The 27,744-nt window shown below is 37.4% G+C and overlaps 1 protein-coding gene across 3 annotated transcripts in view; it reads right to left on the bottom strand.

The window, feature by feature from the left end:
• Positions 1–1,307: 1,307 nt before the first annotated feature.
• The window catches only part of LYPLAL1 (lysophospholipase like 1), a 39,748-nt gene continuing 13,311 nt past the window's right edge, over positions 1,308–27,744 (bottom strand). For 2 of the 3 annotated variants that reach the window (XM_055581915.1, XM_055581917.1), the window contains 3 exons: positions 21,098–21,267; positions 12,313–12,428; positions 9,446–11,528 (listed from right to left, as the gene is read on the bottom strand). In XM_055581915.1, coding sequence (XP_055437890.1) covers positions 11,310–11,528; positions 12,313–12,428; positions 21,098–21,267 — 505 coding nt within the window. In that variant the 3' untranslated portion in view covers positions 9,446–11,309. Of the gene's footprint in view, positions 4,891–9,445; positions 11,529–12,312; positions 12,429–21,097; positions 21,268–27,744 lie in introns of those variants that run through there. The other variant, XM_055581916.1, reaches the window with a different exon arrangement.

The raw sequence follows: 27,744 nt of genomic DNA, 5'->3' as shown, positions 1-27,744 counted from the left end.
ACCAGGTGGGAAACTCCAGCAGGAAGTGTAAAACACAGATGTGGAGTGACAATTAGAGCCTGGGACCAGAGCTGTAGCTATGGAGCCAGCTTTTCAAAGCCATAAAAGTAGAAGATCACCCAGAGAGAGAATACAGTCTTCAGGCTGGAAGACTTGAGTCACCAAAATCAGGGGTTAATCAAAGTGTCACGTTCTATGAAGATATCAAATAAGATGAAGACTGGAGTCAGTTATGGGATTCAGAAATTAGAACTCTGATAGAAATGGCTCTGATGTAAAGATAGAAGTCATTACCAAGTCTTAAATCTGTGCCAGTACTTAAAAATAAGGCTGGGTCTGCTATTACACTGAGGCAGAGACCACTACATTCATTTAGCAAAATGGTAGAAATGGGGCCAAAAGGAGCCTGAATAGGAAATGTCTACAAAGGAAGGGAAATGACTCTGAACCTAAAATGTTTGAAATTTATGTGAATATTTAGCTATACCTTCTGGATATAATGTGGCATAATGAAAGTTTCGGTCCTGCTTATTCAGGACTATGTGTACATCACTGACTGTCTCTGGATCTCAGTTTCAGTATGTGTAAAACCATCATCTCTGAATTCCCTCCAGTACAGTAAAAACTCTTTGAGTCTATGGCAGAACCAAGACAATGTTAAGTGGCTGCCTTAAAACTCACTTGATGTTTTACAGAATAATTAAGAAATGTTAAAAAAAAAAAAAAGAATTTTAGCTACTATTTGAAATCAGTATATTTTTTCATTTGCCATTTAAAAATTCTGGTTTGAAATTTAACTAGAGATTTATTGCTGTTGAAGTGAAATTTTTAAAGAGAACCATTTATTTGTTTCTACCAATTGCATGCTGTGAACTTAGGTTTTAAAACTTCTCTCTTGCTATATGATAGAGAAAGCCATAGAGAAAATGGCTTAATACTTAATGCCCAAGGGAAAGACTTCTGTTGCTCAGAAACACCCGCACCCAATTTTTAAATAATTTCATTGGCAAAAGAAAGCATACCAGAAGTGGCCAAAATTAATATGTCAAGTAACTAATATGTCAAATGTTTCTATAATTTCTATTGGACAAACCATCAACTGACTAGAAAAAAATCGAAGTGGGAAGAAAGAAACAGAAAATGAAAACAGAGTGAATTTTTAGTTAAAATAATACTATGGCCTTAAGAGTAGGAGGTGAAATGCCAAAATAAAACAAACAAATAAGTATGAATTTTTTATAATAACAAAAACTGAAATAACAAGCTGTTTTGAAATCAGCTCTAAAGTGAATTCAAAATAGAATAAAAAAGCATCAAACTTTCTCATCATTTCTTAAAAAAAAGGAATGAAAGATCCCAGAGGCTCTGAACTAAACTATTGGCAAAAACATGTCTCTTATGGGCATTTTGCCCAAAATATGATTTCTTCAAAACAGGATGTCCACTATTCATCATAGACCCATTAATTCTATTCCCAATATAAAAATCACATATGGCTTTTGCAACCAATCCAGGACTAAAAGGTCGAAATCATATCACAAAGGTAATGTATATAAGCACAAAGAAAGTGTACTTTAAAATATTTTACATTTTAGTAAAATATGCACCCAATATTTCAAATCAAATGTCACTCATTTTCTAGAAAGGAAAGAACGAAGCTTTGCAGGGTGGTGAGCAGAATCTGAGGGAAGTCCAAGGGAAATGGCAGCAAACACACTGAACAAATTGTATGGTCAAATGGTCTTCCAGTTTAGTTGCTCTGAACAAGGAGAAATTATATAATAGAGAGGAACAGACCTGACTCCATATTGGATCTAGTCCTCTTCCTGCGCCGAGTCATGCTGGCTCAGCACCACTGTTGCCTATACCCCGAACTGTAGAGAATAGTCTATTCTCAGGGCTCTGACCTGTTTACAGAGATAAAAAAGTTGCAGAGCAGAGAGTAACAGTTGTCTTGTTGGAGATTTATAGGAACATACTGACCTGACCTACATGGGCAGCTGCAAGAACAGAGGATTCCTACACCAAGAAGTTTGCCACAACTAACCACACCCCTCCCTCACCTTGCCTTTAAAAGTGTTTTGCTGAAACCCTTCAAAGAGTTTGGAGTTCTTTGGCCACGAACCACCTGTCTCCTTGTATGGCTCTGCAATAAACCTTTCTCTGCTCCAGACTCTTGAGTTTTCGTTTAGTTTGGCCTCACTGTGCATCGGGTATACACACTTGGGTTCAGTTACAATCAGGGAGGCTGTTGTGGGCTAACGAATGGGATCCAGACAACTATCCAATTGGTACCCTGTTCATCGATAATTCTCCTCCAGTGGAAGGACCTTGGTCAATCACAGTCGTGGGCCCACCCCTTTAGAATAACTGATACTAACATTCATTCTGTACGAGCAGAAGGATCTTTTCTCTTTCAGATAACAGTTACAGAGACAAGTACCTGCCTTGAATATAAATGGAGTGAAATTCACAGTTCCTTTGAGGAGATTTCAGGCAAGTCTTTAGAATGTTCTCTGGTTCATCTGGTAGATGGGGAGGAGCCTGCATGGATGCTCCCTAGGGAGGAAGAGAACAGCTGGGCTGGCTTATGGCTCAGACCCTCTTGCAGTCTCTTATGCCAAACTTAGATCCATTTGAAGAAAGGAGTAAAAGGCCTTGGAGCTTTGTTTTACTTTTTTGCAGTGGGCCTTGCCTGCTTTCAGGGAGCTTTGGCCCGCTGGGAAAATTTCTCGGAGACAATTTCCCATTGGAAACCACAGATAGGTCATTGACTGCTATTCAGGCTTCTATTGTCTTACACTTGGTTGACAATGCTGATGAGGTTGATCCCCTAAAGACCGAGAAACAGACTCCAACAATCTAAATAAATTATTGCACGCCTCCCAAAACTGAAACGTGACTTCTTGACTGCTACTGCGTGGAGTCAGTCTCCCTCATCACACCCCTGTGACCCTCTTGTCTCCTTTCACTCAGCTGGTTTAAGGAGCAAGACGGTTAGGGGCTAGGTAACATTGCTGTGTTCCCAAAAGGGATGAGAAGTCACAATCTATCAAATAGGTTAGGGAATGTCTGGAAGAGAAGCAATTCAAACTTTTGTGGCTCTAGTGGATACTGGCAACTACGTTACCATCCAACTGGGTCCCATTAGTGAGTGTATGGCCAAATTCAACTGCTGGGGTTTGGACAGAGTTCACAGTAACAAAGGGAAGTTAATATGACCCACAGAGTGGAGTCCTCTGTGTTGATTCAATGTATTATTGAATGTATTCAATGTATTATTATCTGGCTTCCACTGCTGAATGTGTAACTGGTAATTATGTTTTACATGCTTATATTGTAAATGCCAATAAGATCCAAAAGGGGTTCTTCCTGTTTGGGAAGAGCTGCATGTAGAGAGGTGCTGATACTTCTAGGGCCCTACATTTTCAATGATCCCTTTGAGCTACAAGTCTCTGTGACTGATGATGCTGCTAACAGGAGCTTCCAGCAAAGGGAGGTGGCCTCCACTTGGAGGTGCCCTTTAGGGTTGAGATTCATTGCCTCCTAGACACAACTACCAGTTTTCTCTCTTCTGAAAGCAACTGTCAGCTTACTATTGAGCTCTTATTGAAACTGAGTGCCTGACCCCTGGAGGAACTGTGATTCTCTGTCCTGGTATTTCCATTTTGGGATAGATCGGCAGACTCAGTGACTAACAAAGTGAAAAGGATCCAGTAATGGAAATGGTACCTTCGAACATGCAGCCAGCCTGGCCCCAGAAGCATCTTGGCACTACATGAAAAAATGGCAGCTATTCCACTCCCCACCTGTAGCAAAGTTGCTGGCTCAACGGCACCCTTGATTCACAGAGGTTCCCCATAATGTCTGGGCCTGCTTCACTGATGGTTTGGCTAAGCTGACATGTGGTGATGTCCACTGGGCAGCTGCAAACGGTCAGGCTCAGGGCCAGCGTATTCAGAATTCAAAGTGGACAGGGTCATTCTGCTCAAGAAACTCAAGGTCATTATTATAGCTTTGGCAAATATGACACTTGATAAATCTCATTATATTTTTACTGATTCTTGGGTTGTGGCCATGGCCTGATTATTTGGACTGTCACTTGGAAAAACCACAGACTGGAAGATTCAAGACAAACCCCTTTGGCACTGCTAACCTAGGAAACAAATAGTGCCTGCTGATTGAACTGTCTGAGTCATGCATGTAGGGGGACCCATTTGCTGCTGAAACTGACTGGAATCAAGCTCCTGGTTGAGCCTGCACTGCCAGACTGTCAGCGTTGCTTACTTGAACCATCATTAGACTAGACAGGTGACACATTAACCATTATGTTGGACACAAAGTAAAAGAACTTATGTTTTTGATCCACAGGCTACCCTTGCACGCCAAACTTCTGAGTCCTGACTAAAGCTGACCTAGTTGTCTGACAGCAGAGGCAACCACATGGCTGGGGCATCGCCCAAACTTGGTCCTGACACATTGATTACAGCTGACCTTTGACCTCTTCTTGGGGTTATCTGTGGTGCCTCACTGCTTACTAATACTTGTTTAGCCTATGTGTTACCGTTTCAGTGGGTCATGAAACTAATCTGTTTTATTTTGGCTTATATTTCTGGACGACTTTCAGTCTGGCAACTGGGGTGCCTTTTGTTGCAAAACAATTCAACAATGGGCTGGTAGTCAGGTATTCGGCAGGCTTTGAACACTCCCTGCAGTTCACTGGGATTTGGTATTGTTGAGAATTCAGGGATTCTTTCTTGTCAAAAATTGACTCAAAAGATGTCTGGCTCTGCCTCCTTCCTTTTCTTCTGGTCCACACACCTTGGTAAGGCAGTCTGGTCAAGGAACACAGTTGTCCTCAAAAAGGGACCATCTCCTCTCAGCTGTTTCCTGGGTAAAGAATAAAGGGTCAGAACAAAAGTGTTGGGAGATTATATAAAGCTCTTTTGAGATTCTGAAGTTCTTCTTGACCACTGAGTGTGATGCTTCCTCTGTTCCCTACTGGCAATCAGGTAAGTCTGGTTGGTAAACCTTCTGGAGGCGGCATGTAAAAGCAGACAGGGAATTCAAATTACTCTGGTTTACAAATAAGGGTTTATTTCGATGACATGATCTTAGATAAATATGACTAATTGGCTGAGCACAGTGTTTGCTGAGTCCCTCTGTAGTGGGGAGCCAAAGAGGGGGCATGATGGGTCTCCGTAGGTTTTATAAAAATACCTTTGTCCTGCTTCTACCCAACCTGCCTGGATGAAAGGTCTGGGTGCAAGTAATGGTCAGCTAGCGAAAAGATGAAGTTACAGCTGCTGGAACAGGATATATCTTATGAATAAATGGAGAGAAAGCAACAGGAAAGAGCAAGTTTAACTCCAGGAACTTATGGGAATGAGAGGGACATTGATTGTTGTCTTTCAGAACTGCCCCTGGAGCCTTCCTCAAGCTTAAAAACACCCTGGTGAGGTTTCCCAAACTGTTACAAGCATCTCAAATTTAACTAACTGCTGGGCCTGCCACCTGTCTATCTCCTGCCACCTTCTTGAACCTCACAGAAGAGTCAAGACTTGCTTACCAGTCTTCTTTACCAGTCAATCCTAAAGGAAATCAACCCTGAATATTCACTGGAAGGACTGATGTTGAAACTCCAATACTTTGGGTACCTGATGCAAAGAGCCAATTCATTGAAAAAGACCCTGATACTGGATAAGACTGAAGGCAAAAGGAGAAAGGGGCAGCAGAGGATTAGATGATTAGATAGCATCACCGACTCAATGGTCATGAATCTGAGCAAACTCTGGGAGACAGTGAAGGAGAGAGGGGACTGGCATGCTGCAGTCCATGGGGTCACAAAGAGCTGGACATGACTCAGTGACTGAACAACTTCTTAACCTTACTAAGTCTGTGAAAACAGCAAAGGATGGCCCCCAGCTCCTGAAGAAATCCTTCCCTAACAAAAAACACCTGTCAGCATACCCCAGGCTTCGAGTTCTCTCTCCTACACCCCTTCTCTTAACTGTCCCTTTTTCATTTGTGGTATGGACAAATGCCACACACCCGGTGGTGTGGATAAAGGGCACAGGCCGGGCGACTTCCTTCGGGGCATTTTCTGCAAAAACAAGGACTAAACTCAATTGTTAAACTGAACTGAGAACTCAGGCTTCTCAGCTGGCCAGAAGGTCATGCTGGAGACACTGTTATCTGTGCCCTTGGCTGATGGAGGTCCCATTTGAAAGGCCTAACAATTGTAATGTAGGTATTAACTTGTATTGCTAGAAAACAGAGTGACTTTCACCTGGCATAATAGGCTTTCAAGTGTGTTAGGAAATACCACAAATAGCTCATGCAGGTCTAGGATGATTGGAGCTTGCTCCAAGATGAAGCTACCGTGATTATTTGGGCGAGCTTACTAGAGAGATGATAACGAATTTGTTATTTACATACAGCCTAAGGGAAGTGATCTTAAAATGGAAACCATCCACTTTGAAAAACTGGTATGAAATTTGTGCTTATCTTGAGCTAAAACGATCAATGATACTATTTCTTTCCTGGAAGTGTTCAGGTCCACTTAAATTCATGGCTGTAGTTGTTGTGGAGGATACACTGTCCGAGATTGTGGCCTCACAGGCCAAGGTGGAGTCTGTGCAATTGCTCCTGGAATGCCTGGGTGAATGCTTCAGTCTGAGTAGGAGGGTTAATGCAGAACTGTAAGGACAGCTGGCCTCCTGAGGCACATCCTTACTAGGTCACATGATTTGTCTGGCTGGATTGGACCACAGCCCTGGGATGCACAGCTGAGAGCAGTGCTGCAGGTTGACTTCATCCTGGTATTTGGAATCCTGTTCACAGTAGTCTTAATGCAATGCTGTATGAAACTCACTGAGCTGATCTGGTTGCAGCTAAGTGGCAGAATTTAACAAAAATGACACAGATAACACATGTGGGGGTGTGCATCTCATCCTCAGTGTAGGAATATGCTGAGGCTACACTTCCCTTCAGAAGACTATACACGTGTACACCCATAGGAACTATTTCTAACGGGTAAATTATGAAGTAGAATCAAAATATACATAACAGTACATTTGTTCTCTGTAAATATAATTCTAGTTTTCTCATGTTAAAATTATATACAAAGTTTTGTGAAGCAGCTGTCTTTGTGTATTATATAAACTGAGTTTTCTTGAAATGGTTGGATGGTTTTGGTAATTCTGTTCTCTTATTGTGTATCAAGAAATTCCTTTTATATGATAAAGACTTATGGTTTAGGCAAATTCTGGCTGAGTAATATCTGGATATTTTATTTTACATATCAAAGTACCATAAACTGTCAACAGCCAAATTGCTGGTATGCTTCATGCTTCATATTTTGTTCTTAGTACATTTTGCCATATTTTAACTGAAGTAATTAACTTCCTATAAAGAAAATATTTAACTTTCTAACCACTGATGGCGAGCCTTCCTGTTCAGTCTTTAGTTGAGAAAAAATGCCATTAATAAACATTTCACTTCACTTTAAGCATTGAAAAACCAATAAAGCCCATTATAAAAATTCAAACATTAGAAATAGAGAGTAAAAAGTGAATGTCTTCCTTCACTTACATACTAGCTTTCTCTCTCCTCTTTTGCAGAATTCCAATCTCTCCAACAGATAAACACATATAATTTACTGTGATACTGATCTATGCTTTCCTCTTGCTGCCATTCTTCCTCTCCCAGGTAAGAAAGTATCAAGACTATTTCAACTCTCTTGCCTTAGGGAATGTTTATGTGGGTGAAGCAACAGAACAGGAGAAAATGGCTGAGTGGTTTTAAGAGACCACTTGGCTTTAAGAGACCACCATATGGGTAATAGTTATCTCAAGGTGGGTGAGCACTGGACATTGGAGGGACTCTCCTGAAGATACTGCTCTATGCAAGGGGCCCCAGACTGGCATAATTTGGAATGAGGTAAAACAGTAAAAGATAACTAAGGCTGAATATCCTATCAGCCTAACGGGTAGGGGAATAGAATTGGATGGAAGACTATCTATATAAAATATTTAGATATATCTTCTACGTGTAGATCAAACTGTGAAGACAGATTTATAACCATTACATGCACACATCCCTCTGCCTCTGGTAAAACAAGTCTAGCAATACCTTCTTTCTGTAACTTTTTTAAAGGTTTTTACATACGCTATAAAACTTGATCCTCAAACACTTTTACAAAGGAGTATACTGTGGCAGAGGCTGAGATTTATTCCAGAATATATAATTATTAAGGGTTTCCCAGGTGGTACAGGAGGTAAAGAACCCGCCTGCCAACACAGGAGACGTAAAGATACGTGGGTTCAATACCTGAGTTGGGAAGATCCTCTGGAGGAGGGCACAGCAACCCACTCCAGTATTCTTGCCTGGAGAATCCCTTGGACAGAGGAACCTGGCGGGCTATAGTTCATAGGGTTGCAAAGAGTCAACACAACTGAAGCGACTTAGTACACATGCACATAATTAAGTTCTAGGACAAACATTCACCAAAAAAAAAACCTACATTCCTTTCTTTTACACTGTATTTGGTATGTATATACTCAACATATATAAGCCTGACACCCTTATCTATGACAGGTACATATGTTACTCTTAGGGCAAACTGCAGCCATAAGGGCTTTCAACATGAGAACATGAGTGATACCATGTATATTCAAGGCAGACCATTTAAAATTTCAAGAAGTTGAAGTTCATTAAAGGCTTAAGATAATTAAAACACTGCAGAGTCTTCTCTGAGGGAATTTTGGACTTCTAAGTCTCAGTCTTCCTCTCTCCTTCCGTTTCTTCCTCGATCCCTCCCTCTTCAAATTTACAGTTTATAGCTTCAAATATAAGGAGAATAAGGGACTTCTGCTTATAACTAAGATAGCCAAGATGGAGTAAGAGGGACCAGGTTTAGTTTTTGACCTGAAACAACTAAGAAGCGGGGCCACATTTGTATTTTCAGATACTGGGCACTGGTACTACAGAACAGTCATCTTTTAGGAAGGATTAAGTGCCCAGATTAATGTGAAGAGTTTTTTAGGCCACAGTGTGGAGAGGAGACTCAGAGGGAGCTGAGGGAGTCCAGAAGATAGAGAGGCTTAGAGTTACAGGACAGAGTATTAGAGAGTTCCAAGACTGCCAGGGCTCTGCAGAAGGCCCTCTCAAATCTTTAGCAGAGTGTTCACCATCAGATATGTGTAGGAAAAGTAAGAGCCACCTAAAAGGAACAATCACTGGGGCGCAGAGAGGGCTGGGAAAAGTCTGAGTTCCCACTAGTCAGTGTGTACAACCTCACAATCCAGTATCAGCTAGGGTCTAAAGGAAGCGAGAGGGGCTATAACAATATCACACAATGAATATTTCAGAGCCCCCTCTCCCTCAAAAAAATCTATCAGGGATAAAGACTATCATTTCATAAAGAAAAAGAGGCCAATTCATCAGAGGAACATAATCGTCTCACGTTTATGCATTTAATAACACAGTCTCAAAAAACATAAAGCAAAACCTGAAGCAACTGCCAAGTGAAACAAATTCAGTTACAGTTGGAACTTTCAATCCTCCTCTCTCAATAATTTATAAAATAAAGAGGCAGAAAATAGGTAAGGATACAGTATATTTGAACAAAAATATCAACCAACTTGACCTGACTGATATGTATAGCACATGCCACCTAATATGAGCAGCATGTGCGGTTTTCAGGGGTACACAAAACATTTTTTAAAGTCACAATAAGTTTAAAAGGTTTCAATTCATATAAAGAATACTTTCTTTTTTAAAAAAAAAAAAAAAAGAATACTTTCTTAACCATACATTAGAAATGAACAGCAAAGATCTTTAGAAAATTCCCAGTATATTGAAACAAAATAACACAATTTTGAACAACCCAAAGGTTAAAGAAGAAATCAAAAGGGAATTTAGAAAGATTTGAACTGAATGAAAGTGAAAAGATAAAATATAAAAATTGTGGGATGCTTCTAATATAAAACTTGGAAGATTAGCACTAAAGGAGTGTTTTAGTTGAAGAAAATATGAGAAAATTTTAATAACCTTGGCTTTCTTAAGATTGCTTAAATATGACTTCAAAAGCAGAGTATAAATTTAAAAAAATGAATAAACTGGACTTCATTAAATTAAAAACTTCTGCTCTTTGAATTACACTCTAAAGAAAATAAGGCAAGCCATGGATTAAGAAAATATTGGTAAAACATCTATCTAACAAAGGCTTTTTACCCAGCATATATAAACAGCTCTTACAATGCAATAAGAAAAACAGCCTAATAAAACACACATGAAATATTTGAACAAAGATATTGTCAAAGAATTTATATAGATTGCAAATGAGCATATAAAAATTGCTTTAAGAAAAAGCAAATTAGAAACACAAAGTGTTATACTATACACCCACTAGAATGGACAAAATTTTTAAAAAAAGACTGGCCATACTGAGGACTGACTAGGATCTGGAGAGCAACTGGAACCCTAGGATTGGAGCAGAGCAGCAGTCTGGGTTCATAGAACGGGAGCTCTGCTGGGACCAGACAGCCTGGATTTTAGTCTTCACTCCTGAGGCTTTGGGAAAGTCTGTATTCCTTCTATCACTATTATCAAATACCAGTAACAACTGGTTCTGTTTATTTCATCAAGCTCTAGTGATGATCAGGTGAGATAATGGGAAACCACTTTGTAAACATGGGGTACAATGTTATTTGGGCTTCCCTGTTGGCTCAGTGGTAAAAAAATCTGCCTGCCAATGCAGGAGCTATGGGTTCAATCCCTGGGTTGGGAAGATCCCCTGGAGGAAGAAAATGGCAACTCGCTTCAGTATTCTTGCCTGGAGAATCCCATAAGCATGACAAAGAGCTGGACACAACTGATCGACTGAGCACACTCGCACTAATGTTATTCTTTCAAAAATAAAATTAATGTGAATACATACATAAACATATTTTTAAAAAGGCAATTTAAAGAAAACGATAATGAAAATATCATGCTAAAATCTTTTCATGATTTCTCATTGCTGTTAAGCTAGTTTAATTATTGTAAAATTTCAATATTCAATTACTTACAAGGCCTACAAATATTTACAAAGAATTTGACAAATAATACACAGATGTTTGACTAAATTAATGTTGACCATTAATAAGATCACACTACTATCTATGGTGCTCAGTATGTCAAAAACAAGGAAGTCAGTAAACTTGATATTTCTTAATATTTTAATAATTATTCATCAAATCAGAACTAGACAGTAAAAAACACTTTTCATAAAGACATTACTTGTATATTAACACATCAATCTTAATTTAGTCCGGTAGCTTTGTAAGAATCCATGACTTTAGTTTCTCTAGTTCCGCTTTGCTTAACTCATGGTAAACACCTGGGAAACTATGAAACTTTGTGCTCACTCCTAGAGATTTTAACATGGAATTTGTCTCTTCACCCCAAGAATGAAGAACTAACTCATCTGCAGTACCATGACACTGAAATAATTCAGGAAGAACACCGTCACTTTTCTGAAGAGCCTAGAGAAGAGGATATAAACATGGAGAAGTTTAAGAAATTCATTTAAGAACAGTATATATTCTTGGAAGTCAGGGAGGGCAGAAAAATGTCAATTTAACCAAAGCTTCAGGGGAAAAAGCAGTAGCGGCGGTGATGTCCGAGGTATATACTGATGGACTAAGCTCAGGAGCTTAGCTGGTTGATAGCACGACAGGAACTGCAGTTGTGTGGGACCTGCACTTACTCCGAAGAGGGCTGTTTCAAAAACAGTCAAAGCATTTCCTGAAGAAACCTTGTGTCTTGGGAAGACAACCCTTTTCACATAGAGTGGAGAGAGGGAGGAACACAAGGGAAAATTGGCATTCTTGTTCTCGTTTCTGTACCTGCTGGTTCTACTCCTGGTAATGAGGCTGTATCACTATTATATTCCATTCATAAATTAGTAATAATGCTGCAAAACATGTGTCAGCCATGTAACTTATCCTTTGGTTTGATTAAGTCATAATTAGCAAACCCAGCTATAATCATCTACGTTTTTAACATGTATACAGGATGCATATATATTATATACATATTTTTTATCCTTTCCCCTTTGAGACTTTGATTAACAATATTCTTTGTACAAGGCATTTCCTAAACGAGAATGACCAGCTGGGATTAATCAATATAGCTCATTTGCCCATGAATTCCCAGGAATGCTCTGTGAAGCAACCGTTACTGTGTAATTATCAATGTCATTTTAGTTTCAATGTGTGAATGTCTTATTTTTTTTCTTCTGTTTTGCTTTTAAAATCTGAAACTTACCTGGTAAACAGCAGATGCTTTATTCAGAAAACTAGACAGAGCAAATACTCCTGCCACATCTTGATGATTTCTATATGCTAAATGCATTGCCATGCACCCTCCCATAGAAAATCCTCCTACAAGAAGCAAAAATTCACTTATCAGTAAAATCATAATAATGCTAATTTGGCACAAGATATAGCTATGCCAATCTTCCATAAATATCTGGAGACCTAAAAGAGATACAATGCACAAGAAAAATTTAGTCTACTTTAGATCTTACCGAAAAAGACCTGTCATGAGTAAATAACACTATTCCATCTACATCATCACTAGTAAAATAATTTGTTATAAAAGGAACTAGAATTGCACAAAGAAATAAATCTTGGTCATCAAGTAAAAATATTTATCATAATTCAAAATATATGAGTCATAACACAAGTGTTATTCACTTAAACGTCTAATGTGTACTTATATTTTGTTTATACTTATAGGAGTACTCACACTACAACTAATAACATGGACTTTTTTGTCTTAGTTGCCAAACTATAAGCTAGAGTTTTTCATATAACAGATGCTTAGTGATCTTTGAATTAGGAAGGATGATCAAAAATTTGGTGAGCTAGTTAAAATATCTTTGTATTATCATATTATTTTGGGAACTAACTTGTGATGGTACAATTAAAACATATATACTTATATGTACTTTTAAAAAAGCTTGGAAAAAACTTATTCACTTAACAACATTTTATTGTCTTTTATGAGCCAATCACTGTCAATGGAGTGACACTAGTCACTGGAGATAATACAAATTAAAATACATGGATCCTTCTGTACGAGGAGAAAAGAGATACATCACAAAATGTGGAGATGGGGACATGACATGACACAGCAGAGAGAGTGGCCCAACTTAGAGATGTAGTGTGATATTCCCTAGCTTGACTGAGAATTAAAAAGACATCTCATGATTTAAAAGAAATCGCATGTTATAGACAGCAAGCCTGCAGGAACACAGTTTTTATTTTTGGAGAAATTCAAGAGCGTAAATAATACTTTTGCCAAATGTACCTAAGCAAAATATTGAATGTGACTAGTGTGACTGAGGAACTAAATGTTAATTTAATTTTACCTAGTTAAATTTGGAGTTTAAATACTCACATATGGCTAGGGGCTATGCTATTGGACAATGACGTTCTAGATAACCTAAGCTGCATACCAATGATTAGAAAAAAAGCTTCAAAATTCATAAATTGAGCAAAAATGAAACTGTTTCATTAAGAAAATAATGTACCTAAGATAATTAAATTTGATATTTAAATCTAAAGTGGTAAAGATCTTAAAAAAGTCATACAAAGACAAAATAGGTTGGTAAGCAAAAATATATTTAAAAATTATTATAAAAGAACACCTACTGAGAAAATTTTACACCTTAAATGCACCCAGCCCATCACTTCATTTTTATTAACTAATCACTTTATGTGATTTCAGAGTTCCTTGATGGGTCCAATCTAACAGCAATAACAAAAACTAAAAAGAAAACACTTTCTCACATATGAAATGTCATTATCAACAAAGGCATCCAAAGACATTTAACCTCAAGTTCAATTCTCATAATTTATAATGAAGAAAAATGTACTCACTGAAAATGTATTATTTTAAGATTCAATCTAAGTCCCTTATCCATTTATAATCTTGTGAGGTAGTCTGCAATTCCTCACCAGTGATCTCTGACAATACAGTCACCTTTAACATTGTGGACACCAGTGTGAAAAGGGACTTTGTGCATTTTTTTCTTCTGATAGAAGAAAATTTAACACAAAGGACTAGTTATTTGAATTCATTTTCCATCTAAGTGTCTAAAATGCAATATAAAATATACTGTTCAATGAGTAAATACAAAATAGTAAACTCATTGTAGGTAGTACTTATAATGTATATTTATAGTTGCTGGCAAAGTATTAAAATGTCAAGAGTTAACATTTCAACATACATTTAAGATTAACAGGCTGAATAAAACATGTTAAAAAATAATAAACCTAGCTTTTATGAACTCTTTAAATGAAATAAAACAGTAACAATATATAAAAACTACACTGGGAAAACCAAGCTAACCTATCTGAAAACAAAGTTGGGGGCAAGGGGATGGGGAACTTACAATTCAAGTTTATTATCAGTTGACCAGCATTTTTAAAATGCAATAAAATCCACCCTACATTCAAATTTCAACAATTTTCCCATTTGATTTATATGTAATTATTCTTCAGACTGAACTGTGATAAAGTTTCAAAAATTTGGGAACATATAAATTATGCCAATCATATTTGTATATTTTCTCTTATATAAAGTTTATAGGATAAATAGAATATTTATCATCTTCTGTGGAAAGCTATTAAAACAGCAATCCCAAGTCTTAAAAGTTCTGATGATTGTTGTTGAAGAAACACAAGTAAGGATTTTCCAGGCAAGAATACTGGAGTGGGTTGCCATTTCCTTCTCTAGATCTTCCAACCCAGGGATTGAACCTGGGTCTCCCACATTGTAGGCAGATGCTTTACCGTCTGAGCCACCAGGGAAGTCATTCAAGACATATATATGTTGAAAGAAGGTAGAAAGATGCTATCACTTTCCAGTTTTACCTCTAAGATCATCAGGAGAAACATATATAATGTCAGGAAAGTGAGCCTGGAAATTGTAGAGCTAGGTTTCATCTTGGTAACTGCAACCATCCCTTCATTTTAATTTTAAATCTTTTTTTAAATTAATATGCTAATATATGTCCACTGAATAAAGTATTTCCATCATACCAAAATAAAGAAAATGGGTTACCCAAAATATCATTACTCATATATAATTCTGACATGTTTTAAAATTTTATTTTAGCAGTTAAACTCACTCTATATGTAAATTTTATACCTTACTTTCTTATAATACTGATTTGAATGTCTTTAAACAGTTATGAAATTCTATAATTATTTTTTTTATTCATTGAGCACATACTAAATATACCAAGTGCCTTCTAAATGTGTATATACAGTATATATCAGTTACATAACATTCAATTGTATTAACTAACCATTATTGCCTTAACTACTTTCCTCATGATGGGCTTTTACAGCATCCACGTAAAATATTTAGGTGTAATTCCAGAAGCATATGATTATCCATGCTTCATTCTGCTAATACGCTCATATTATAAAAATTCTTATAATCTGGTCATTATCATTTGTCAGATTCTATACATCCTAGATTAAATTTAAACCTAAATTATGTCAATTTTCTCTTAACAACAAATTATCACCACCTAGTGGCTAAAAAAGGAATCTCATTATGGGACAAAGTTTCTGACTAAGTCAATAGATCTGGGTTCTAGTCCCAACTCCATTTTAGCCAGGAATTTTACTTTCTTTGAATTTTACTTTCTTCTTATCTGAAGGGTGAGTAATCATTTTATATCTTACCTATTAGAAGGATCAAGAAAGATACTACATGAAAATGTGTATAATTTAAATACTTTTTAGTGTTGAACTGTATTTTAATAATTTTCTCAGAATGTAGGATCTGAATCCAGGTTTCCTGAATCCAGGAACAACTATGATGCCAAATTCAGAAAGTAATTTAAAAGTCACTAATTACTGCTTGTGTTTCCCCTAATTTTTACCACACACTCTGAAGAATTATGTGTGGTACAAATATATAAAAATACAGTTTCTTGTATCTGATATTCTTAATGTGCAGGGTGAGGATTCATGAGTTGTCTCCAAGGAACACATTTAAAGATCTGGCCCAGATCCTCCTATCGAACCAGAGTTTATTCTTTCCATTAAGAAAGAAATATATTCCCACTGACGAAAATAAGCAAACAAAGAATTTCTTTTCTCAGCTAACCCTGCAGTTGAGTGCAGGGTCCTCCAGTGTAACCTTACAGCCTTGTGTTTGCAAAGTCTTGAAACACGGTGTTGGTCTCTCATCCTCCTGGACCTGCGGCCTTTCCCCCTGGCCTTCAGCCTCCACACTGCTGTCAGTGTGTTCCTCTTCAAATGCTCATCCCACTGAGTCATTCTCTGTATGCAACTCAATAATCCTAGCAGTTGAAGTGTACACCAGACTAGTAGTTCCTGAGACATTCTAACGTGTTCCTTGTTTTCCTTCATGAAGGTGTTTCCCTTCTTGTTTACCAGCCATATTCTCATTCATTCTTTAAAACTCGGTTGGAAATTCTCTCTTCTAAGAAGCAGTTCTCAGCTCCCCCCTCAAAGTTTTTGTGTTCATGCCTCACTGTTCACACTATATACCTTGTAAATACTTTTACAGTAATACTTGGATTGTATAAAGCACTTTACTTTTGTTATCTCCCTCATTATAATGTAAAGTTTTTGATTCTTTTTTTTTTGGTTCTCCAGCACTTAAAAGTTCTATGAATAATTTGGAAATTAAATTTAGTATGAGAAGCATCATTTTTGACCTGACTAAGCTGTGTAAACTACTGGAAAAGGGGCATATCATATACCATAAAAACATTGTTTTTAAACTAAATTTAATATAATAAAATATCACTAATCAAAATAAAACCAGAAAAAAAGAATGGGCTGCCACTTATTCAAATATAGAGAACAGTTTTGTTTACAAAACTATACTGGTTAAAACCACAACCTCAGAGACAAGGGTTCCATGAGGACACAGTGTATGATATTAAATCTGAAGTTTTATCACATACTAAACAAAATTAATAAGGGCAATAATTTTGTACTTATTATCTCCATGTTTTCCTCTTTAATCCTTTAATTTTCAAGTTTTTTCTCTTAGAATTCATTAAAAAAAATAACCTAACCTCACTGTGTTGTTCATATATGTGTTTCCTATGTCTCAAATGCATTGTTTTAATAAAAATGACTCAGCATCTCAAATGCACTTTTCTTTGACTTCTCATTGAATACCTCCTAGATAAAATGTTAAAAATAGCATTTAAATCTTAAACAGTCTATGAGCAATGAAAATCAGCATGTATACCATTAGGGAAAAAGAAAACAGCTGGTAGGGAAGGGACACGGCGCTCCCTGCGAGTCCCCCAGGGGCAGCAGCGGGCCAGCACAGCCTTCCGGCTGCGGGAGACAGCAGGGCAGGTGGGAGAGAGGGGCCAACCACAGCACCGTCACCACACCCCAGGCATGTTTCTAAGTACTTCACAGGAACTGATTGACTGAATTATCACAACTCTGTAAGTACTATTATGATCACCCAAGCCCAGAGATTAAGGACACTCACATAACCACAAAAACAGGCACTGGATCTAGGATTAGAAACTTGCAATTTGAGTGCACAGCCCAAGTTCTTAACCATGTTAAACTGCTGTCAGCTGCATTAGTGTGTTTGCAATTATGATATTTATAACTTGGGAAATGCATGTACAAACATTCAAATACATAACGATATTGCCTAATGTACCACATTTTGAAATGAATTGAGAGTTCAGTCAGATCAATAAGACAAAAAGAAAAATAATAATAACTACAAGAGAAAACCTGATAGGACTAGAATGCCATTTCTCTAAGCATCAACAGCCAACCCATGTGAAGAATCCAGCATAGGAAAAGGAGGCAGTATAACAGGTGTTTTGTTTTAATAAAGAAGGTTAAGAATTACATATATTTTGACACACATGTTTAACTCTATAGAAATGCCTCAAAGATTTATTTTCATTGAATGGTTAAATAACTAACAGTACAGGTAACAAAGACCAACAACCTTGGATCCACACTTCTCTGTCTCTTTCATATCTCAGGCTATGGAGAGGCTTTATAGCGCTTGATAGACTCACCTCACAAATTCTAAAAAATTTTTTCTCTTTCTCAATTATTTTATATTCATATAAGTGCATATAAATTTCCTATTACATATATATTTTGTAATAAATTTCAAATTTTATACTTTAGTAGTTTATAACTCTTCTAAAATGAAATTTGTTGTTAAAAATTCAATGGAGCTATGATAAAATATCGGTCATATTACTAACTGCTTAATAAATAAGATCATCTTTTTTTTTTTTAATTTTATTTTATTTTTAAACTTTACATAACTGTATTAGTTTTGCCAAATATCAAAATGAATCCGCCACAGGTATACATGTGTTCCCCATCCTTAACAAAGTTTTCTTGGAACTTCAGAAAATAATTAAAACCTTTCATGATATAGTAGAAAGAAACTAAAATAAATTCTAGATGAATCAAAGAATTACAAATTTAAAAAACATTATGGAAAAGTCAGTAGAAAATCTATTTGAATATTTACTCAAATTCTAGAAGAATAACTTCTTAATCTGAGAAGTTATTTGGAAAAACCAGATAACTAAAAACAGCTGTCTCATGTCAGAACATAACAAACAGAATTAAAAGGAAAATAAATCAAGTGTAAATTAATTGCCACTTTTTACTTATTTTTAGCAAAGATTTTTCAAGACAGTATCATTCAGCAAGGTTATAATAAGACGGATATTCTAATAGAGGTGGGAGAAGCATCAACAGGTACAGTGTTTTCGTGAAAGGAATTTGACAGCATGTATTAAGAGTTTTATAAATATTCATACAAATGTTCAGTTAAACAGAAGAATCATGGGCTTTAAAATGAAGTAAACCTAGATTCAAAATTCTTATCAACTCTCTGACCCTATAACAATCCATACATAGTCTCTCTTCAAAAATGAGTAAGACGAAATAACTGATGGATATGGGGAAGGGCAAGGAATAGGGATGGGGGAAAGGACAAGCAGATAAGTATCAATAGTTACAATTCAATGGGATACATTCTTTAACACACCCACATTAAGAGTACTAAGTGTATTTTCTACTTATTCACACTGTCATCGCATTACTTCAGTATCTTACTATCCTATAAACATAAATTCAGGAACTGGTTCTTCCTATCTCCTCCCTTACCCCTTCTGTGGATTAATTTTCCTAAAGCACAGTTTTAATTAACTATACGACTCAAAGACATACTTAAGCCATTGCTCCTCAATTATCTATAGAATAAAGGATAAAAGGGGACTCAGAATTTATTGAGATTGTAAAATGAGCCAAGTATTTGACAGACATCATCTTCCGGTAAGGGACTTCCCTGGTGGCTCAGACGGTAAGGAGTCTGCCTGCAATGTGGGAGACCTGGGTTCGATTCCTGGGTTGGGAAGATCTCCTGGAGAAGCAAATGGCACCCCACTCCAGTATTCTTGCCTGGAAATCTCATGGATGGAGGAGCCTGGCAGGCTACATCCATAGGTCGCAAAGAGTCAGACACCACTGAGCAACTTCATTCACTCACTCAGACTCCCAGTAAAACAGATACTGTATCATTATTCCCACTTTACAGATGAGGTGGCAGAAAATCAGTGCAGGTTATTAAGTGATGAACCTGCTAGGCAATGGTGGGCTTCAGATTTGAACTATTTTTGTCTCTATGCCATCATGCTCTTCCAGCTGTTAGTCACACTATGAGATCAACAGGCATTTTCCAGTCACACAACAAACTTTCTGCTAAAATTATCTAACATCCAGTCAGACAACAACAAGCACTATTTTTTCTACTTCTATTTACCATTCATATCACTCTCTGTATCTAGACATCCATACTACAATAGTTAAAATTTTATTTATTTGCACATCTTAAAATCTCATATATCTTTGACACTTTTTTCTTAAATTGTTCCCTAATAGCTCCAAATACTTATGACTTCTTCATCTAAATTCCAATTACTTAAATCATCAGTTTACTGATCAGATCATGCCACTGATTATAATAAATGTTCAGTTCTGTGCCAGGCATTGCAGTGGGTGCTGAGAAATAAAAATAAATATACATGATTATTCCCTTTGAAGAGCGGCCAGTTATGTAGCTTTAGGGCACTTTTCGAGGCTAGTTGGCAGGACAGTTATTACAAGCACCTCATGGGCTCTTCTCGGTTGTAAGCAACTGGGGCACACAGATCCTGTTGTATTTACCTGTGTCTCTTTGAGCATTCGACTTAATGCCTGACACACAGTACTTAGAAAATGTTTGCTAAATGATCGAATGACAGAAGCTGTTATACACTCATGTATCTTGAGTTCTATCTTGTAATTGTTTCATGATGCCCTAGACTGAGCTGGTACCCCTTTACTAGGTTCTTTGCAGTACTCCTATAATGTTCTATATCCATCTCTGTGACATGGTGCTAAACACAGAAACAGTTAAACACCGATGAGGAAACAAAGGCCCAGCAAGGTGATGTTACTGGGCCAGAGGGCCAGTTGCTTTTAACTAACAAAAGTGAATACTGAAGCCAAGACAGAAAAGAATGGATTCCATCCATTATATCATATTGCTTCTTAACTCAAATAATAGCTTAGTACTTCAATAAACACAAAGGCAGTTTATTAATTTGCCCAGATCCTGTCTATACAGGATTTCAAAGTGCATTCTAAACTTATTTACAACATGATGTGGTGGTTTAGTCATTAAGTCATGCTGACTCTTGCAAGCCCACCGACTATAGCCCGCCAGGCTCCTCTGTCCATGGAATTTCCTAGGCAAGAATACTGGAGTGGGTTGCCATTTCCTCCTTCAGGGAACCTTCCCGACCCAGGAATGAAACCCGTATCTCTTGCATCTTCTGCAATGGCAGGTAGATTCTGTTTAACCACTGCACTATCTGGGAAACTATGAATAGGTCTCATATGATATATAAAATGCTCCCAAATAATGTTCCAAGTAAAATTCAAAGTATAAAATTTAAAAAGTGAATCAAAATATTTAAATTGCCAACATTTAAAAATCTTACCTACTAATATTCTGTTCTTCTTGATGCCAGTTTTTACTTCATCATCAATCAAATCTGTAAGCACCTGACACATTACATCAATTGATTCAAGGTGCTCTGGGCAGTCATTTGATATTTTAAGTCTGTCAAACCATACATTGGAGATTCCTCCTTTCAAAGGAGTATATGGCCTGTTTAAAACCAAAAAAGAAAAAAAAATTAAAACATTTTTAATTTCTAAAATATTAGTGCTTTGAATTACAATTTCTTTAATGTTTTAGAAGTTAAAGAATTCATATTAAAGACATTCCCATGCGTATCTTAACTCTCCTATACTTACATTGGGTCTATTAACATTTATTAATGCCAGTTCATCGTAGTTTCTCCATCTTTTGAGTTTCATACACTCCAGAAAGTCCCAGTGAAAAAAGGATAATTATATTTGGTATATTGTGTGTGCATGCTATTTTTTCCACTCAATTTAAATGATTAATCAGGTCTACTATTTCTTTAAACTTCTGCCTTGATATACTTTAAAAGTGTAAGGATCAATATTTAAGCATTCACAGCTAAATAAATAATGGCTGTCCATGCCAAAAGTCAGGCCTCAAGAGCAGAAAATATGATTCACCTAAATGCTTTTAAACAATGGTTAGCTTGTAGCACAGAAGTTTGAAGGCTGAGTTAATAATTTAAAGGTTTCTTGATGAACTGTGGTATTGGAGAAGACTTGAGAGTCCCTTGGACTGCAAGGAGATCCAACCAGTCCATTCTGAAGGAGATCAGCCCTGGGATTTCTTTGGAAGGAATGATGCTAAAGCTGAAACTCCAGTACTTTGGCCACCTCATGTGAAGAGTTGACTCATTGGAAAAGACTCTGATGCTGGGAGGGATTGGGGGCAGGAGGAGAAGGGGACGACAGAGGATGAGATGGCTGGATGGCATCACTGACTCGATGGACGTAAGTCTGAGTGAACTCCAGGAGTTGGTGATGGACAGGGAGGCCTGGCGTGCTGCGATTCATGGGGTCACAAAGAGTCAGACACAACTGAGCAACTGATCTGATCTGATCTGATCTGATTACATCCAGGCAGATTATCTTTAGAATAGGGGTCTTCTGGAGCTATTTTATTTTTAAATCTTCTCAGGAACCTTGAAATGAAAGAATTTAATGGGATACAAATATTCATTGGAAGTGCTCTTCATACAGATATCCCAGCACTGTCTGCAACACTTAGTTTGGTTCTCAAATTGAGTGCTTTGTTGGACTTACAAAACACTCTATGTGATAAGATTCCCTGAGCTGGGTGTCTTGTTGAACAAGATTGATCTTATAAGACGCTTTACATTTAAATATCAGGTAGGATGACCACAGTATTAGTGAATCTTGCTTTGGATTCTTTTAAGTATACATGTGTGTGTGTGTCTGCGTACGTATGTGTGTGCACGTACATGCGTGTGTATCCCAAGGTATTCCAAATACTCTGTTTTAATCAATTACAAAGGGGTTAAGGGGTCTGGTGACAAGTCCTATGTTGGTAAAGGTAAATGAAGGGAACTGAAACACTCTTCCAGTCTCCTGTAGAAAACAGAAAGGTTTATGGGGAGATATATATATATATATATATATATATCTCCATATATATATGTCTCCACATATATATGTCTCCATGAGACACACATGGAGAACCAATGGTTTCTCAAAGATGAGGAACAGGAGAGTTCAACAAAAGATACAGCTCTTCACTTAGCAAATCTTGCTTTCTATTTATGAGACAGTGAAAAATGGGTTTTATGTGCTAAGAAAGGCCACAGAAAATTCAGTGACAGAAGTATACACTACAATTTGAAAGAAACCTAAAGCAATGCTGACCAAAGATGCAGGGTTTCTTCTAGATCAACACTTCTATTGCTTTCGGTTCAGTTCAGTTCAGTAGCTCAGTCGTGTCCAACTCTTTGTGACCCCAAGAATCGCAGCACGCAAGGCCTCCCTGTTCATCACCAACTCCCGGAGTTTACCCAAACTCATGTCCATTGAGTCGGTGATGCCACCCAGCCATTTCATCCTCTGTCGTCTCCTTCTCCTCCTGCCCCCAATCCCTCCCAGCATCAGGGTCTTTTCCAATGAGTCACCTCTTTACATCAGGTGGCCAAAGTATTGGAGTTTCAGCCTCAGCATCAGTCCTTCCAATGAACACCCAGGACTGATTTCCTTTAGGATGGACTGGTTGGATCTCCTTGCAGTCCAAGGGACTCTCAAGAGTCTTCTCCAACACCACAGTTCAAAAGCATCAATTCTTCGGTGCTCAACTTTCTTCACAGTCCAACTCTCACATCCATACATGACCACTGGAAAAACCATAGCTTTGACTAGACGGACCTTTGTTGGCAAAGTAATGTCTCTGCTTTTGAATATACTGTCTAGGTTGGTCATAACTTTCCTCCCAAGGAGTAAGCATCTTTTAATTTCATGGCTGTAGTCACCATCTGCAGTGATTTTGGAGCCCCCAAAAATAAAGTCTGACACTGTTTCCACTGTTTCCTCATCTATTTCCCATGAAGTGATGGGACCAGATGCCATGATCTTAGTTTTCTGAATGTTGAGCTTTAAGCCAACTTTTTCACTCTCCTCTTTCACTTTCATCAGGAGGCTTTTTAGTTCCTCTTCACTTTCTGCCATAAGGGTTAGCCCCATCTCAAATCAGCTATATATTCTCACCCTCCAGAGTCAGTGAAATAAAAGCATAAAATGTACAGCCAGAACAAAAAAATGGAGGGCTAAAAGATACCAGCTGAGATCTGATTGTGCTTCCTTGCATATTCTTTAATGAAAAACCAAGTGGAATCCCTGCAAACCCAAGGAGCTAGAGCTACTCAATTTTCATTCTGTCATCCATGGTAGCAAAAGAACTCTGCAGTCTATGCAGATCTGACTGTGGGAAACATCCAGTTAATACTATCAACGTGTAGAAGGAAAACAGGAGAACTATACAACTGTTGCTCTGTTTTAGTCTTAACTCTCCAAAATAAATGGATATCCACTCGAGGAACCTAAAAGTCAAGAGAAATATTCTGGAAACTTTCTCAGAGAAAGCCAAAGAAGTCTATAAACAAGAAAGTTGCTCCGACTCAGATTTAACAAGAACTCATCTGAAGAGATTCTTTCATTTACTAAAATATAACTGTGTTATAAACTTTACTCTGTAACACACTTTCTAAAATTTGAATGTATATTACCAATATCTATATGCCAGTACATAAAACCCTAACATTCTCTCCTAGTTTATGCTGTGCTGTGCTCAGTTGCTTAAGTGGTGTCCAACTCTTTGCAGCCCTATGGACTATAGCCCACCAGGCTCTTCTGTCCATGGGATTTTTCAGGCAAGAATACAGGAGTGGGTTGCCATTTCCTTTCCAGGGATCAAACCCGCAGCTCCTGCGTCTCCGGCACTGCAGGTGGATTCTTCATCCACTGAGCCACAGAGGCCTAGTTTATGCACATATGTGAAATGTTGCAAATATGGGATACTTTGTCTACATGCGGACTGTTTTGATGTTGACTGTCTTACTTTTTTTTTGTTTGTTTTTGCTTATCTCTCCATTCCTCTTCTCCTCTCCTACCCCCTCACATATCTTGCCCTTCACTCTAGGTAAACGATGTCAACCTTCTCGAATATATCCCTCAGTGTTTTTCCTGCACATACATTAAAAGATGTTTCTTTACATTATATTTGTTTTTTAATGGCACCATATGCTTTTCAAAAATGAAATAAGCCTATTTGGTTTTCTTATGTGCATTATACTTTTCTCCTTTAACAATACCTCATAGAAACCCTTTCATGTGATGTAGTTCTTACCCATCTTTTTAAATAGCTGTATCAGTTCAGTTCAGTTCAGTCGCTCAGTTGTGTCCGACTCTTTGCGACCCCATGAATCGAAGCACGCCAGGCCTCCCTGTCCATCACCAACTCCCACTCATGTCTATCGAGTCAGTGATGCTATCCAGCCATCTCATCCTCTGTCGTCCCCTTCTCCTCCTGCTCCCAATCTCTCCCAGCATCAGTCTTTCCAATAAGTCAACTCTTCGCATGAGGTGGCCAAAGTACTGGAGTTTCAGCTTTAGCATCATTCCTTCCAAAGAAATCCCAGGGCTGATCTCCTTCAGAATGGACTGGTTGGATCTCCTTGCAGTCCAAGGGACTCTCAAGAGTCTTCTCCAACACCACAGTTCAAAGGCATCAATTCTTTGGTGGTCAGCCTTCCTCACAGTCCAACTCTCACATCCATACATGACCACAGGAAAAACCATAGCCTTGACTAGACTATATAGTATCTTGTAATTGAGATGCTCCATAATTTAATTGGCCATTTGCTTACAAATGGGCATTTATTTGGTACCTAAGTTTTAGCCACTAAGGACACTTCTGCATTAAACATATTTGCATACATGTTTTTATGTACTTAGACTTTTATTCTATGGAACAGAGTTTGTGGAATAGGCCTACTGGACTGAAAGGTATAATCTGATCATTTTATCTTAATAGAGGTTTCAGAGTTGCTTCCATGAAGGCTATAAAAATTCACCTTTCTACAAGAAAAGTCAGAGAACATCTTTTGGCCCAACAGCTCTAATTATGATAGTAACATACTTTAAAACATTACCACTGAAAGGTAGTAACTACAGCTTTAAAATCAACTTTACTGAGATATAATTTACATATATAAATGTACACCTTTTAAATACACAGTTCAAAGACTTTTGACAAAGAATTTCCATAGTGATACAGAATATTTTCTTTACTTCAGAAAATTCCATCCTGTCCACTTGCAAGCAAATCCCATTCACTTCCAACATAGCCACTAAAGATTAGTGCTGCCTTTTCAGAACTCTACGTGAAGGAATTACTTATTCATATCACTGGCTATTTTTTTCCTATTGGAATTTTGATTTTTTTCTCACTAGTTTCAAAGTGTATCTGTATATTAGTCACCTAAATACTGTTCATTTGTATTTCAAGTATTTTTTCCAAATAGATTTCTGCATACTGACATATGTATATAAAGTATCTTTTTTTAAGCCAAATCAAGACTTTACATTTGATGTACTCTGAGAGGTATAATTTTAACTTAAACTAATTTAAACTAAACTTTGGGGTATTCTAATTTATTTTATTCGCAATTCATACATTATTACATGTAGAATCCAAGATTATCTTCTACGATTTTTGCTTTCATTTTTACATCTAAGCTTTGAATTTTTCTGGGATTTATTTTCTGCATGGTGTGACCTAAGGGTTGAAATTCATTTTCTCCCCTATGTGCCAATTGTGCCTGCACTGCTACAAAAACAAAAACACCTTTTCTCATAAAGGTGAAGTTCACCTTTACGAGGATTTACCTCTGCCATATTATAGTTCTGAAGAATCTAGTATCTCTCGCCGTAGGTTCTATAAGAGAACTAAACCATAATGCCTAATACATTTACTACATATAATGAATGGACTTCTCTCCAAAGCATCTAGAATAGTACTAGTTCTATCCCTGGCAAAAATCAAAAAAAATGACAAGTCATTTTCTCTGTTTTGTATCTCACTGGAAGAATCCTGGTTGACAAAGGCTCAATTTTGTTCCACTGATTTATTGATCTACTCCTGTGTTAGGATCACACTGACTACATCACAGTGGTTTTAGAGTAAGTTCTGAGGTTGAGTCAGGTGGTCCCCCTCTCCCAACCATCACCACCATGTGTCTCTCAGACTTGTCCTGCCTATTCTTAAGTATCTAATCTTCTTTCTCTAAGAAATATTAATTCAATATTTAGTAAATTTTAAAATAATTTCAAATACTCCCCCTTAAAAGTCCTTTGTGGGATTTAAACTAATATTGTATTATTGCTTGGGAATTAACATTTTATGACATGAATCTGGGAGGAATGAAGATTTTTGCAGACTGCACTCTTTCCAGGATCTGCCACTCTCTGGGCCTTACCTAAGGCTTCTCCTGCATCATCCCCTGGGCTGTCAGTGGGTGAGATAAAATCCTGCCTAAGCTCTGTATGGGTACTCCATCAGAGCCTAAATTCTCCCTCATTCCTGTGGGCCTTCTGACTTCAGAAGCTGCTTGGCTCAAGACAGGGAGATAAATTGGAATCAGAAGGGGAGAAAGCATTCCATCCACCCCTCCTCCCAGAACCCCCTCTCAGGATTAACTTTCTTAACAGGACTCAGAAAGTGAAAGCAGGTGCTTTCCATACAGCATTAATGCCACTGTGAGACAAAATTAAATCCCAAACCAATGAAATTGCCACTAAAACCACAATGATCTTCTGAATGAAAACAATATACAACACTCAGGCTAAAGCCTGAATTAGACTGGTACTCTTGTGACTTATTTCTACTTCCCTTTTCATTTTATTCTATTTCTCTTAAGTGTTTACTTGTCTGTCTAAGCACTTAAAAAAGGATGATATCATAGGCTAAAATATGAATCATTCTGGGAACTCAGCCATTAATATAAAAAAATGACACTTACTTAACTTTTTGTCTTTGACAGTGACTTACTTAATTAGAGATAGATGCTCCATAGAATGTAAGTTTTACCAATTTAGCAGCTTTTTGTTCTCTCAGTTCTCTAACAAAACTAATTCTGTCCAAAGGAAGATAACAGGG

The sequence above is a fragment of the Bubalus kerabau genome, chromosome 5 (assembly GCF_029407905.1).
Source record: "Bubalus kerabau isolate K-KA32 ecotype Philippines breed swamp buffalo chromosome 5, PCC_UOA_SB_1v2, whole genome shotgun sequence".
NCBI classification, from domain to species: domain Eukaryota; kingdom Metazoa; phylum Chordata; class Mammalia; order Artiodactyla; family Bovidae; genus Bubalus; species Bubalus kerabau.
Note: the sequence above shows the minus strand (reverse complement) of the source record. Positions and strands in the feature narration are given on the sequence as shown.